Consider the following 15,314-nt stretch of genomic DNA (forward strand, 5'->3'; position numbering starts at 1 on the left):
CTTCCCAGACACCAAGCTCCCGTGTCCGCGGGCTGTGCCTGCTCCACGCACACAGACGTTTCACCAGCCAGAGGCGCTCCCCTGCGCTTGGCGACCTGGGTTTGCTATTGGGGTTTCCCTGTGTAGGCACTGGCCTGATGACTGAGGGAACTCAACCTCCAGCCCCGCACCCCTCCGGAGCCGGGGCTCGAACACCACCCCGAGCCACCTCTTTAGCATAGCCCGGGCGTGTGCCACGGAGCCCAGCATAGATCAGGGACTCCCACAGATTCAGGGCTCCCCCCAAAGACCCAGGGACAAGGGCCACCACAGTACTCACTACACACACACTGGGCATGGCTGGGAGCTCTGCCGGAGCTCAGGTGGCCAGGAAGGGAGACAGGTGTGGGTCTGTAACTGGACAGCCAGTGGGTCCGTGCCGCCTGTCACTGCTTGAGCCAATTCAGCAGAGACAGGGGTGAATCATACATGAGCGTTTATTCCAGTCCTGCTGGCAGCAGGGGAGAGCAGCAGGCCATCCACAAACATCTGCTCTGCCCCCCACCATTAGGCAGCTGCTCATATTGGGGAGGAGGACAAAGATTACATGGGGAAGTGGGCAAAAGGCATGCCAGCTGGGTAATGCAGGCTGGAGATTTGCCAAGGCCTGTGGGTATGCCAAGGCTGGGGGTCTTCAAGGCGCTGGCGGCTCTGGTTTCTGCAACGAGGTTGCTAATCTTCCCACGATGATAGGCAGCTCCCGGTGGGGAGGGTGGGCCGCCTTTCCAGGTGAGCTCCCAGGTCCCTGTGCAGCTCCCAGCCAGGTGAGCGTGCGCCTTCTGTAACCAGAACAAAGCCATCAGGGTCCACAGAGCAGGGTTCACATCTCACAATTCCAGCTGGTCCCCAGTGTTCCAGCGCTGCCCCTATCAGGTCCAGGGATGTTTTAGGCCAGAACTTTACCCGGAGACGGAGGAAGTGAGGAGTGAAGTAATGGGGTGCTCACAGGCCACGGGAGCAGCTCAGGGGGTGCAGGGATTCAGGAGCTGGGAGCAGCGCTGCAGAGGGGAGTAGCTGAGTGGAGAGAAGCCCGGGAGGAACCCTGTCTGTGTGTCAGGGTGGGTTTCCTTTTCCCACCGGGGGAAGGCTTCCAGACTAACACTCCATGATGTGATCGCAGACTCCACTTTCTAATATTGTAATGAAATGCCGCACTTGTCTGTGAGCATGATACACCCCTTTCCCTACTTTGTCAGGGTTGTTAGTGGTCCCTGATTCTAACCCTTAGAATAAAGCGGCCAGCTCTCCCCGCACAGCGCCTCTCAGCCGCTAGGCGAGCTGGAGACTTGGAAGACGCTCCCTAACGGGACGGCACGCGGACTTCTGGGAAATGGAGTCCCGCTGCCCCGGGTGGGCCCCGGCAGGCGACTTCCGGCGTCCTCGTGCGCATGTGCACTCGGGCTGTGTGCGTGTACGCGCAGGCGCCCTGCCGCAGCGCCGCTGTCGCTTCCTGTCCGAGCCCAGGTCACCGCTGCCCCCGGAGCCCAGCTTCGGCCTCTGTTGGGCGAGGATCCCGGGGCCTGCGGGGCCGGGCGCTGTCCGGTCGGGCCGCCACCCAGCGGGCGCGGGGCTGTGCGCTCAAGAGCGCGCGCGGGCGGAGTGTGGAGCGGGGACCCCGGAGGCGACCCCGGAGCCCGCGGGCCAGGCCCGAGGAGCTGGGCGGCGGCGGCGGGGTCGGGCTGGGCCCGTCTGCCTCGCGGCGGCCCGGCCGAGGCGCGCGGGGCGGTGAGGCCCGGGAGGGACGTCCTCCTGAGTGAGTCTGTCCCGCAGGCCCAGAGCCGGCGCCTCGGGACGCGGCTTGGGAGGCGCCGAGGCGGGGACCCCGGGAGAGAAGCGGCGGCGCCTCGGAGCCTTGGGGCAGGTCAGCGAGTCCCGACGGGCGGGTCGTGCGTTTGCGGCCCCGGGCAGGTCGGGGTCTTCCCGCCCGCGGTGAGCAGGGCTGGGGAGTCGCCCCGGACGAGGACACGCGAGTTTGCGGGAGGGAGCGGGGACCGGTTCCCGGGGATCCGCGTGTCCGAGCCGGCGGGGCAGGCTGCTGGGAGTGGGCGCTGCCCCGGACTTGGGACTTCCCTGTCTCCTGGGGTCTAGGGGGTCCCAGCCTGGGCTTCGACGGTGCCCCTCCTCCCTGCACCCCAACACCCCTTCCTCCGCCTCGCCCTCCCCGGGTTCCACCGTGTCTCTAAACGTCCCCCAGGACCGCGTTCACTGGCCTGAGTGTGTGCCGACTCCTGGGAGCCCCTGTGCAGCCCCGGTGCAGCGCATTAGGTCAGCCTGCAGGGGGCGTCCTCCGCCTCGGTGCGGGGGAAGAGCTTGGGCCTGAGAAGGGCGGTGACTTGCCCGGGGTGTCCCTGTGTCGGTGGGATGTCTAACAGGACTCAGACTCCCAGGGCAAGTGTTGTGCCCACTGTCTCCCGGTTTTCTTAAAAGAGTAAGTGCAGCACTAACCAAGTCTTGTCGGATAAACAAAACCATGCCGTCATGCACATTTATCCCATTTCTGAGAGCACATGCTCTGTGTTCCTCCGTATTCCTTGATTTTTAACAATGGAAAGAAAAGTAAGAAAATAGGTAAACAGTATAACAGGATCCCCCCCCCACCACCACCACCTTTTATTTAATGGGGCCAGCTATTTGAAAACGGAGTCTGTGTTTACATTCACCAATGAGAGGAAACACCTGTGGGATTCCCCCCACTCCTTTGGGCGTGGCAATGGTTCCGGTGTGTCTCCTCTGTCACCCTTGAGCCCTTTTTGAGTGTTCACAGGGCATCATTTTATTGCGTTTTCTTTGGAGATTCTTATGCAGAGGGTTCCCGGCTAGACAGGCCAGGGGCCAGGGCACCCATGACTTCAATGACTTGCTTGTTCTCCCCTAGGTCCACTGTGAACAATCTGCACTTTCCCAAGAGCAGCCGAAATGCATGAGTCCCAGGTGAGTCTCCCACTTTGCTCTGTAAGACAGCTTAGGAAGTTTATGGGGATCCATACTTTAAACTGGGAGCAGAGAGAGAGATAAATAGGTAAAAGACTGTGAAATGCAGTTCAGAGAGTGTCGGCGGATCAGCACCAAGAATCCTTTGTCGAATTCACATGCCCAGGTGGTATGATACTTTAGGGCGAGTGAGTTTGAGCTGCAAATAGGACCAATGCCCGTGACCGTCATAGGAAAAGGTAAATACCATCCATTATGTGATTTGTATAGACCAGTGGTCGGCAAACTCATTAGTCAACAGAGCCAAATATCAACAGTACAACGATTGAAATTTCTTTTGAGAGCCAAATTTTTTAAACTTAAACTTCTTCTAACGCCACTTCTTCAAAATAGACTCGCCCAGGCCGTGGTATTTTGTGGAAGAGCCACACTCAAGGGGCCAAAGAGCTGCATGTGGCTCGCGAGCCGCAGTTTGCTGACCACTGGTATAGACTATAGGAGACCATGTGATTTGTTAGTTGTGGGTTGTAAAGATCTCCTAGGACTTGGGAATTTTTCTTTAATAAAGTTGATATAACGTGGATAGCTTTCATAATAACAACCAGGACGTCAGTGCAATATATGGCTTGTACTCGCTTTTTTAAGCAGAGGGCCTCCTGCCCAAGGAAACAATATTTTTTTTTCAGGCACCAAAATATTGTGATCGAAATAGACACATTTCCATTGTTACACCCAAGTCATAGGGCACTGACCTGTTCATCCTTAGATATTCCTGTTAGTCTGTTTATTTGGTTGCCCAGCAAACAATACAAAACAGTATTCTCTAGTCAGGATGTCCTCACTCCCCATTCCCACTCAGGCCTCAGGGTCTGTGCTTAGTCCTCCCCACTTTCCTGCATCTGTCGGTGAAGATTAGCAGTGACCTAATTATAGTCAAATCCTGTGGACATGTGCCAGTCCTTTTCCTCACGTGACCATGCATCTGCCTTTGACATCTGTTTCTTCCAAACTGATACTTCCTCCCTTTACTTGGCTTAAAAAAAAAAAAAAAAATTGACCTGTATTTCTCTATGTATCTCTGAAGGATAAAGGGGCTTTTCAAAGGTGGGCGGGCATAATTCACAATACTATTCTTCGTTATGTAAGATCCGGTGTTCCAAATTCCAGTTTTCTAAAGGTTTTTTTATTTGTTCTTTTCAATCAGGATACAAATAGAGGCCATATGTTGCAGTTGGCCTCTTTTAATAATAACTTTCCCTTTATGTCTCGTGTTATTTCTGGGAAATTGGGTTGTGCCCTGGCCCATGTGGCTCAGTTGGTTGGGTGCTGAGAGGTCGCTGGTTGATTCCAGGTCAGGGCACATGCCCGGGTTGTGGGCTCAGTCCCCAGGAGGCAGCCGGTTGATGTTTCTCTCTCCTTCTCCCTTCCTCTCTAAAAATCAATGAAAAGTCTTTAAAAATGTTTAAAAAGTAAATTGGGTTATTTATCCTCAGTGTGTCCCACCGTCTGGACGGTGCTGATTGCATTGCTGTCTGTTGTGACTTTACCTTTTAGATTCCCTGTGCTCCTGGCACAGTTGGTAGTGAGATGTGGAATTCACTCAGGTTTAGGCTCAGTTCTTTTGGGAAGACGGTGCTGTGACATTTGTCCTCTTCCTCCTGGTGCCCTCTTACCTTCCTGCCTGTCTTGGATGTTAGCGTCTGATGACTGATACTCGTCGTCCTGATCCACGTATTCACTCGGGGAGACCAGCTGGGGACATGCTTCTTTATTGTTTCTGCTTCGTTTACGAGCTGGGATCCTCTTCTCAGGAAAACACCTCCCCGCTTGGTCCTGCGATTCCTGCGGGAAGAACAGTGTCCAAAGTCCTGGGCGGCTCCGGGGGCCAGGGCTCTCTGTTTCAGTCTGTCCTCTCTGTGAGCTCCTGGGTTACGAACTGGGTGGATGAAGATGTTCCTCTTTTTGATGTTTAAGTGGGCCCATCTTGGAATCCCTTCACATTAGTTTCTGCGTCCTTTTGAAACATTCCCTCTGTATTTTATAGTAGTTTCTTTTATCCAACATTTTATTTTGAAAAGCTTCAAATTTACAGAACAGTCACAGGATGGTACAAGAACTCCATGTTCCTGTTGCCGAGATGCTCCGGTTTTTGACATTTTTTAACATTTGCTTTATTATTTTCTCTCTGTGTGTTTTACATTTATTTCCGAGTTCTTCGAGAATGGGTGTCATGTCACGCCCCCTTAATCTGTATTTCAGATTTAACCTTCTAAGATCAAGAATATTCTCTTGCATATTCTCGGAACAGTTACTGAATTTAGGAAATTTAACATTGATCTAATGCTTTTATCTAATCCACATTCACCTTTCAGTTTAGCCAGTTTCCCAGTATTCCCTGTTTTTAAATTTCTGGTAGAGGCTGCATTCCGGGATATGAATCACATTCAGCTCTTTCTCCTCTCCTCTGTCTCAGTTCTCCTCCCTGCCCCAGGTGACCTCGCCGGCGGGAGCTGGGGGGCCCACGTGTGCAATTCCATCTCACGGAATGGCTAGTGCTTCCCATGAAAGAAAAATCCTGACTTTAGAACTTGAGAGGACAGAGGCATACATATGTGTGCATGCGAGCACGTGTGTGTCTGTATACATTCAAAAAGTGTACATGTGTGCTTGTGTGTGATTGAGATAGATATGTATATATGTATCACATGCATATATCACACATACTATGCACATTATAAGAGTTCATGTGTAAATATATACATATATTCATGTTAGTGAAATATCAATTTCTATTTTTTGAGGGTTTTCTTTGTTAAATTCAGTATGCATTTTGAATATTCCCAGAGGCCTTTTCAGCATCTTTGCAGGCCCTCCCCTCCTGGCCTGATCGCCCCTAACCGCCTCTGCCCCGCCATCATGACTTTGTCCAGAAGGATGTCTGGAAGGTCTCCCGGTCTAATTAGCATATTACCCTTTTATTAGTATAGATACGTTGTCTCGCTTTTCTGAAAATACCTGTAGAGTATCATTAAGTTTACATGATAGTTTGACTTGGTACACAGTTCTAGGTTCAAAGTCGTTTTCTTTTAAAAGTTGTAGGCTGTTCTCCATGAGAAACAACGTCAGTTACTAAGGATCTAGGGTATTTTTTTTCCTCTGTAATTTTTTGGATTTTTCCCTTATCCTCTCGGCTATTTTATCAGGAAATTTCTGATCTCTGTACTTCCCCCCAGTATTCCCCTTTGGGTGTTAGATGGCCCCTTCTGAGTGAGGGCGAGCCTGAGTCTTCAGCTCAGAACCAGTTTCCATTCTGCCTTTAGTATGTCCTGTTGCTCCTCCTCCACATCTCTTTCTGAAAATGTCGAATCTGTTGGGTCTGGCTTTCTTATCTCAAGTTTTCTTCCATCATTTCAGTTCTGATTTTCTGAGAGACTGCCTCACATATATTCTGTCTCATTTGTTATTCAAGCTTCTTACTTGATCTTGAAAAAACTCAATGCAATCTTTAATTTCTAAATATTCTCTGGTGGCTGTTTCTTAGCAGACTGTTCTCATTTTATGGAAGCAATATGTTGCCTAATTTATTAAAATATAAATCAATACAAAACAGTGTAAATTTATTAAAAACATAAATCAATATAAAGTTATACAAGTTGTTTTCTTTATGAATTTGACTGTATTGTGGTTGGGTTATTCATTTTGATGTTTATCTTTTATTTATACTGTTTTCCTCAGCTGGTGACTTTTGATGTTTTTAATTTCAGTTTCTGAGATAATAATTGTTGTCGCTAAGGTGAGCGTGTCGGCGGACGAGCCCGTTTTGCTCCTCTCCCCCGTACGGAGGGAATGGCTGCAGCAGGGATGGGGAGGGATATGTGTGTAATTCGGTTGGTATCACATCATTTTCCCCTCATTTTTTTATTGTGTAAAATACACATAACACAAAACTTGTTCTCTTCACCAGCTTTAAATGCTGCAGTTCAGTGGCATTAGTACATCCACATTGTTGGGCAGCCATTACCCCATCCATCTCCAGAATGCTTCTCAACTTGCAAAGCTGGAACTCTGTCCTTGTTAAACACGAACTCCCCGTCTTCCCCAGCCCCCAGCCACCTCCGTCCGCTGCCTGTCTGTGAACCTGACTCCTCTGAGGGCCTCGTGCCCGTGGAATCACACAGGACTTGGTCTTTGTGATGGGGCATTGCACGTAGCATGAGGTTCTTGCACTTCATTCATGTTGTACCACCTGTCAAAGTTTCCTTCTTTTTAGGGCTGAACAGTGTTCCATGTGAGCGCAGACCACGTCTTGCTTATTCAGTCATCCGGTCATGGACACGTGGTCACCTCCCATGTCAGCCGTGGGAATGAGGCTGTACACGTATCTCTTCCAGTCCTCGCTTCCCGTTTCTTGGGGTATAGACCCAGAGGTGGGCTTGCTGGGTCATGTGATCATCATTCTGGTTTTGGTTTTTTGAGGAACCATCATGCTGTGTCCACAGCAGCGGCCCCATTTGACACCCCACAGTGCACGGGGCTCCGGTTTCTCCAAACCTTGTCCTTGGCCGAGCTGGCGCGCTCGGCTGCTTTAGTGGAGCTGGCTTCCCGAGGGCTGCCTCAGGAAGAGCCACGTTCGCATGGAGAGAGTTGACGGTCCTGCTGTGCCTGAGAGGGCCTCGGGTTAACCTCCGTCCCTGCTGTCCCATCTGCCTTATTTGCCCGACAGAACTCTGCTGCTTGGACAGTGGGTACGTCATCCCCCTAATTCGGGGTCTGGAGTGTGGCGTGCCCTATGTCTTGGCCACAGGGTCACAGATTCGGCCTTCATCGGGCTGCTCTGCGCACTGCGGGCAGGAAGCGCCGCGCTGCCCGTGTCCCGTGGCCGGTTCAGTGGGCCAGGCGCTGTGCCCCGGGACCTCTGGCTGGGCTGGGGACGCTCAGGGGCTCTGGGCGAGTCTGCTGTCACCTGGGCTGCGGCCCAGCACCTGCCTGTCCGGCGTGTTCGCAGCTCTGGCTTCTCAGAAGTCTACCCTCCCGCCTCCCCGGGTTCCTCAGGGGTGCCTGCGGTCGGCAGCCAGTGGCCGGTGCTCCTGGGAGGGGACTCCGTCGGCGCATTTCTGTGAATTGGGCTTTTGGGTTTGTCTCGGCCGGAAAGTAATTGTGTGTGTTCAGCTTACACTTGAATTAGAATCCCTTCCTACTGTGCACAAGCCGTCCTTCGCCAAGTGCCCTCCTGCCTCTGCCGGGCCAGCCCCGGCGCTGGTGCCGCTTCTGTTTCTGCCGTTGGCACTGCTTGCCCCTCCTCCTCCTTCTCCTCCTGTGGAATACCAGCAGAGCCCGGAGCCTGAGCTGCAACAGGAAGTGACAGTGATTTGCTTCTTGCACGCTTCGCTCTGATAGCACCCGGGCATTGTGCAAACAGCAGATCCTCCTGCTGTGAGCACGTGGTGCTGAGAGAACCCGGAAGGCAGCAGAAGCTGAGCCGGCTGTGACTGCGTCTGGGGCTCCGAGCTGGCAGTGGGGACCCAGAGCGCGAGCGAGCGTGGGGAGGAGGAGGCCAGGGAGGGTCGCGGCGCAGCACCAAGAGGCAGGGAAGAGGAGGAGCCACCGGCAAAGGCGCCTGAAGAAACTGACAGGGTGAAGGGGGTGCTCGTCCCTGCTGCCTGCGGTCCGATGTCAGCCTCTGAGAGCAGGAGCGAAGCCCCCAGCTCAGAACTTCTGTTGTGAAATCAGAAAACAGTTTCTTTTTTTTTCTTTTTTTAAAATATATTTTATTGATTTTTTACAGAGAGGAAGAGAGAGGGATAGAGAGTTAGAAACATCGATGAGAGAGAAACCGATCAGCTGCCTCTTGCACACCCCCCACTGGGGATGTGCCTGCAACCAAGGTACATGCCCTTGACCGGAATCGAACCTGGGACCCTTGAGTCCGCAGGCCGACGCTCCATCCACTGAGCCAAACCGGTTTCGGCAGAAAACAGTTTCTTTTTGGTTTGAGGATTTTGTTATTTTTTGACACAAGAAGGAACCCAAACGCCATGGTTTCTGACATGGTTTGTTTCCCTTCCACAGCCTGTAGCATAAAAGGGGTACAGGGTCCCTGGTTGCCTCTACCAGTGAGCTCGGTAAGCTCTTGTCCCCGGACGCCTTGTCCACGTCACCCAGTTCCCATCGCGCTGCTATTACAGGAGCCAGTGTCATTCAGGGACGTGGCCGTGGCCTTCACCCAGGAGGAGTGGCAGCAGCTGGGCCCGGAGCAGAAGACCACCTACAGGGACGTGATGCTGGAGAACTACAGCCACCTCGTCTCCGTGGGTGAGCAGAGCGGCTCCCTGAACTGCTGCTGTTGGGGGGAGGGTGGGGTCCTAGTTCAATGATTTTTATCCTCAAGTTTGAAGAAATAGGATTGAATTCCTTTTGGGCACCAGGTAGAGTATTTGTATCTCTGCTTCTCCATCAGAAAGTTCTAACTTTGGCCCCAGATGGTTTTGCTCAGTGGTTAGAGGTTGGCCCATGCACCAGAGGGTTGTGGGTTCGATTCCTGGTCAAGGGCATATACCTGGATTGCAGGTTCGATCCCTGGCCCCTGTCAGGGTATGTGTGGGAAGCAACCAATTGATGTGTCTCTCTCACTTCAATGTCTCTCTCCCTGTCCCGTTCACCCTCTCTAAAAATCAATGGAAAAAAATATCCTTGGGTGAGGACTAACAAAAAATAAATAAAACAAACAAAGTTCTGCCTTTGGTAAGGTGCGAAAGGCCACCTTCCTGTGAACCTCCGAGGCAGCGCCCTCCCTGCGGCGCCGCGGAAGCCGAGCAGCTGCTCCGAGCCCGTCTCCTTCCCCCCACAGGGTACGACAGCGCCAAGCCCAGCGTGATCGCCCGGTTGGAGCAGGGAGAGGAGCCGTGGGCGGCAGACGGTGACTCTGCGTGCCCGCGTTGTCCAGGTGAGTTACTAGAACCTTCCATTTCAGAAATGGTCCCCGGCCTTTGGAGTGCCACAGCGTCTCGGTGCCTGATGCCCATCCACAGCTCCGGGGCCCACAGTTTCTTTGTGATGTCCACGGGGTTTCCACGCTGAGGAGCCGGTCCCTCCTCTGGCTCTTGAGTTCTCAGTGACTAAGCTGCTCCCGTTACCACAGATTTCCTCGTCTGCGGGCGTTCAGAAGTCTGACAACATTTCCTCGAGACTTTCGTGTTCTCTCTGCGGAGGTCCGAGGCCAGCCACCCCCAAGGCGTGTGCTGGTGCTGTTTGGAGGAGCTGACTGCTGCTCCCCGGCTGTGTCCCTGGCTGATCTGGGGCCGCGACACTGGCCGGCCTCCTCCTCTCCCCATCGCTCGCTCCTGTTGTCTGTCTGCTGCTCCTGTGTGCAGGGCAGCCGTTCGGGAAGGGTGTGTCTCATCAGCGGGTTGGTTCATCCTCTTGCCTTCCTCAGGAGTGCTGACCCTGGGACCTGCTCTCCACACCTTTACTTTTCTTTGGATTCTTAAAAGGGTTCATCTGGTCCCCACTGTTGGGGTTTGAATTTGTATTTATGCTGCGGATCCAGCTGCTACCTAACCCTTCACCTGTGGTCCAGCCGAGTGTTCCCTGACAGAGGCCAGTGCCAGCGAGACGCCCGCTTCCTCCCTTCATTCTCAGAAGAACCTCCCGATCACCAGTGCTGTGGTCTTTCCCGCCTCCCTTTGCTTATGGCATGTACAAGTGAGAACAGGGACGTGACAGGCTAGTGCTGGCAAGGAGCCAGGCTGGCTGGAGCAGCGGGGGTTTGGGAGCCCAGGGCAGTGCTGGTTTGAATGGATGCTGTGAACCCAGGTAATGAAAAACCTTACTGGTGAATGGTAACCTCTCAGATTCTTCCTGTTTGTATTTGGGGCTTTGGGGCTCAGGGTGTTGTAGGTTTCAGAGCAGATTCTAGGTGTTGCGGTGAGTGTGGGTGAGAGTGGCTAACAGTAGTTTAGAGGCGCCCATAATCTGTAAGAAGCCTGCGTAAAGTTCAGATTTTAGGGGCAGCTTTTGGAATCTGATATTTAAGGTTTTACACCAAATGAAACCCAGGAGTTGGGAACTCTTATTTGTATTGAGAATTGAGTTATGGTATTGTGTCAGGGACATGACTGGTTTTAGGAAGTTTAAATTAGAAAATTGAAGGAAAATTAATGGTGGAACTTAATGAGCATTTGTTGTGTCCAACCATTCTAAGCAGATGACGTGTGCTAGCGGAATTAGTCTGTTCCCAACCCTGCGGTGTAGGCACTCTTGCCCGCATTTCAGTGAGCGAACCTGCGTCACAGTTAAGTCACCTGCTCAGGTCCCCAGCTTGTCGTGTGTCTGTGTTGGGGTTCCAGTACTCCTGACCACTGTGCTCTGTTGTGCAGACAGGTTCAGTGAGTCTTAAATAAGACTGTGCACCCTTCAGAGCGTGGATCTTACTGGAAAGGTCTCTTGCCGTCCAGTCTTTCTTATGTCGTTGGGACATTTATGTGCTAGGGAACTCTCCTTCCTGGTGAATGTGATCTAGGCTAGGGAGTTGGGGCCCTGGTAGTGGGACTGTCTCTAAACATGAGGAAACTGGAGCTTTTAGAATGTTCTTTTGGATTTCTGTGCAGAATAGAAAGGCAAAGATTTTGGGAGGAGCTCTGCTAGTGAGGATGTTACTATTGTAATCTTGTTGTGGAGTGACATTTCACAGTTTAGTATAAAATTGTAATCTGTTTCTCCCAAGTGTCATCCATCCTTGAATGTTTCCTTTGAATATACATCTAGTCGTTGTTCTCCCACTGCCCCCATTTCTCTGCCTGGACCTAGCACTCTTCCAATGCCTTTGTTCTCTGCTCACCACTTGTGCTTGTTTATTTTACTTTTTATACCAGAGTTTTGAACATATTTGTAAAGTAACAAAGCTACTTGTATTCAAAGTGAATTTATTCTTCCTTTTGCCACTAACACTGAGTCCTGCCCGACTCTTATCCTTTCCCCATGACTCCCCTAGTTCTACCCCTGTGTGTGTGTGTGTGTGTGTGTGTGTGTGTGTGTGTGTGTGTGTGTATCTGTCTGTCTTGAATGACAAATCAAGGGGAAAAGAGGATTATACATGTGAGTTATTTTTTATTTGTGGAAATTGGCCTAAAAGCCAAGAGTTAACCCCACAATAGGGTACTTTAGTACCACTTCTTTTCTGTAGCTGATACATTCAGATTCACAAGGTTTATTTAACTTTATTCCTTTTCAGAAGAAATCAAGAAAGTTGATGATGTATTAGAAAGAATCCAAGAAAACGAAGATGAACGTTCGAGGCAAACTGTTTATATAAATAGTAAAACCTTCATTGAAGAGAGAGAGAATACATTTGGTAAAACTTATAATACAGAAGCAAACTTTGTTCCTTCAAGCATATCTCATAATTGTGTCTCTTGTGGAAAAAATGTAGAATCTAGTTCAGAATTAATTATTGGTGATGGAAGCTATGCAAGAAAGAAGTCTGATGAGCATAGTGAATGTGGGAAAACACACCATGGAGAGAAACCTTATGAATTTCATCAAAATGGGGAAGGCTTTTCTCAAAATGAAGAAAGTATTCTTCAGAAAGTTAATATTTTAGAGAAACCCTTTGAGTATAATGAATGCGTGGAAGCCTTAGACAATGAAACCGTCTTCATCAGTCATAAGAGAGCTTATATCGGGGAGAAGCCCTGTGAGTGGAGTGACTCTGGACCAGACTTTCTCCAGATGTCAAATTTTAATATGTACCAGAGATCACAGATGGAAATGAAGCCCTTTGAATGCAGTGAGTGTGGGAAATCCTTCTGTAAAAAGTCAAAATTCATTATACATCAGAGGGCTCACACAGGAGAGAAACCTTATGCGTGTAATGTATGTGGCAAATCCTTCAGCCAAAAAGGAACCCTCACTGTACATCGGAGATCACACTTAGAGGAGAAACCCTATAAATGTAACCAATGTGGGAAAACCTTTTGTCAGAAGTTACATCTCACTCAACATTTGAGAACTCATTCAGGAGAGAAACCCTATGAATGTAGTGAATGTGGCAAAACCTTCTGCCAGAAGACACATCTCACCCTCCACCAGAGAAATCATTCAGGGGAGAGACCCTATCCATGCAATGAGTGTGGGAAATCCTTCTCCCGCAAGTCAGCCCTCACTGACCATCAGAGAACACACACAGGAGAGAAACTCTATAAATGTAATGAATGTGGGAAGTCCTACTACCGAAAATCTACCCTTATTACACACCAGAGAACACACACAGGAGAGAAACCTTATCAATGTAGTGAGTGTGGAAAATTCTTTTCTCGAGTGTCATACCTCACTATACATTATAGAAGCCATTTAGAAGAGAAACCCTATGAGTGTAATGACTGTGGCAAAACCTTCAATTTGAATTCAGCCTTCATTAGACATCGGAAAATACACACGGATGAAAAACCCCTTGAATGTAGTGAATGTGGAAAGTTTTCTCAATTCTCATATCTTACTGACCATCATACAACTCCTTTAGGAGAGAAACCCTATGAATGTAATGAATGTGGAAGAACTTTCCTTGAAAATTCAGCCTTTGATGGACACCAGTCACTTCCAGAAGGAGAGAAATCCTATGAATGTAATATATGTGGAAAATTGTTCTCTGATTTGTCATACTACACTGTACATTATAGAAGTCATTCAGAAGAGAAGCCCTATGGATGTAGCGAATGTGGGAAAACTTTCTCCCATAATTCATCCCTCTTTAGACACCAGAGAGTACACACAGGAGAGAAGCCCTATGAGTGTTATGAATGTGGAAAGTTCTTTTCTCAGAAGTCGTATCTCACCATACATCATAGAATTCATTCAGGAGAGAAGCCTTACGAATGTAGTAAATGTGGAAAAGTCTTCTCTCGGATGTCAAACCTCACTGTACATTATAGAAGCCATTCAGGAGAGAAACCCTATGAATGTAATGAATGTGGAAAAGTCTTTTCTCAGAAGTCATACCTCACTGTGCATTACAGAACTCATTCAGGAGAGAAGCCCTATGAATGTAATGAATGTGGGAAAAAATTCCACCACAGATCAGCCTTCAACAGCCACCAGAGAATCCATAGGCGGGGGAATGTGACTGTACTCGATGAGGGAAATATCCTGTGAAAGTCAGACCTCATTTCAGAAAAACCCTCTGAATAACGATTTGGAGTCAGATATCATGATCTGAGAGTTCATGTTTTTGAATGGGGGAAAACATTCAGACGTTAGGCTCATTTTCATCTGACTTTTCACAGAGGAGAGTCCCTAAGAAGGCAACAGGAAGAAATGCCTTCAGCAACACGCTACAACTCATTGGACACTAGATAATTTATACAGGAGTCAATTTTATAAATATTTAATATTTATTTTGGACTGAAGTTGTATTTACATATCAGGGAGTCATACCAAGGCAAAGTCTGTCAAAACTGATAAATGTGTAAAAATATTTTGTCTTGGAAATTGTTATACCAAAAGCCATATTTCTGATGTAAAATCACGTTTATAGGAAAGATGTCAGAAACGATCACCTCTAAACCTTTATTGTATAAAATGAAGTTTTCAAATCATCAGGACTTGATAATAAGGTCAGTAGCATTAAATACCTATATGGAAGTTTTTATCATGTTTTAAAAATGCAATCTAATAACTCTATGCAAGTTTGGATTTGAATAATTTATGAAAAGGCAGTATTCTTATTTGAGTATTAAAATGGCAAAATGTTGGTGAGATGTTTGACAGGTACAGGATAATTAAATGCATAAGTTTCTATTATTTTCAGGCACTTATAAATGGGTTTCTAATAAATGCTTCACCAATAGTGATTTTTGTATTTTTCAACTACATTTGAGCAAAAAAAGGTTTTAAAACATACTATTTTCATAAACAATAAATAAAGACAACTCTGCTGCTCTTACTCTATAAAATATGCCCAGCTCTGATCCCATTCCTGTTTTTTAACCCATACATTTGATTGTGCAGTGTGCCAGTATTATGTAATTCAGAAACGTTATCTATACTTTTATTTGATATGAATACAGTGTCATTATTTTGTGCACTGCCCCTTATTTCCAGTATTTTGGAACAAATTAATACAGGTTTCTAGGAGACATTTTTTGTATTAACTTGATGTCCTTGCTCTTTTCTTGCCTTGATGGAAGAGTTTGGTGTCTATCATTTCTTAACATGACTCAGAGGGTAAGTCCTGATTAGTCTAAACCAGTCATGATGATCCATTTCGATTGCCTGTAGCTCTTTCGTAGTGGTTGCATGACCCCGTCCTGGGAAGACAGAGTGATCAGATGTGTCTTACTCCAGGAAGGGGA

General features: G+C 48.8%; 1 protein-coding gene across 5 annotated transcripts; it reads left to right on the plus strand.

Annotated features, from left to right (window-relative positions):
* Positions 1-1,497: 1,497 nt before the first annotated feature.
* Positions 1,498-15,287, plus strand: LOC307099256 (KRAB domain-containing protein 4). Of its 5 annotated transcripts, none has more exons than XR_013813509.1 (5): positions 1,498-1,900; positions 2,915-2,970; positions 9,156-9,282; positions 9,818-9,913; positions 12,200-15,287. XR_013813509.1 is itself a non-coding variant. In XM_079770560.1 (5 exons), the coding sequence occupies exons 2-5, from the start codon at positions 2,956-2,958 to the stop codon at positions 10,559-10,561; spliced, it is 339 nt and encodes a 112-aa protein (XP_079626686.1). In that variant the 5' UTR covers positions 1,498-1,900; positions 2,915-2,955; the 3' UTR covers positions 10,562-15,287. The 5 variants fall into 5 exon arrangements, 2 of the variants coding, with proteins under 2 accessions (XP_079626686.1, XP_079626685.1); XM_079770560.1 differs by having other exon boundaries at positions 10,461-15,287; XR_013813508.1 differs by having other exon boundaries at positions 2,915-2,974; positions 9,159-9,282; positions 9,818-15,287.
* The last annotated feature ends 27 nt before the right edge of the window (positions 15,288-15,314 follow it).

Source organism: Cnephaeus nilssonii, assembly GCF_951640355.1.
Source record: "Cnephaeus nilssonii genome assembly, chromosome: 5".
In the NCBI taxonomy this organism is placed as follows: Eukaryota; Metazoa; Chordata; class Mammalia; order Chiroptera; family Vespertilionidae; genus Cnephaeus; species Cnephaeus nilssonii.

Bases quoted from the DNA above. Each gene is read 5' to 3' on its own strand.
- LOC307099256 (XM_079770559.1), top strand. The intron at 9,283-9,817 runs GTGAGCAGAGCG...TTCCCCCCACAG, and splicing joins CAGCCACCTCGTCTCCGTGG to GGTACGACAGCGCCAAGCCC.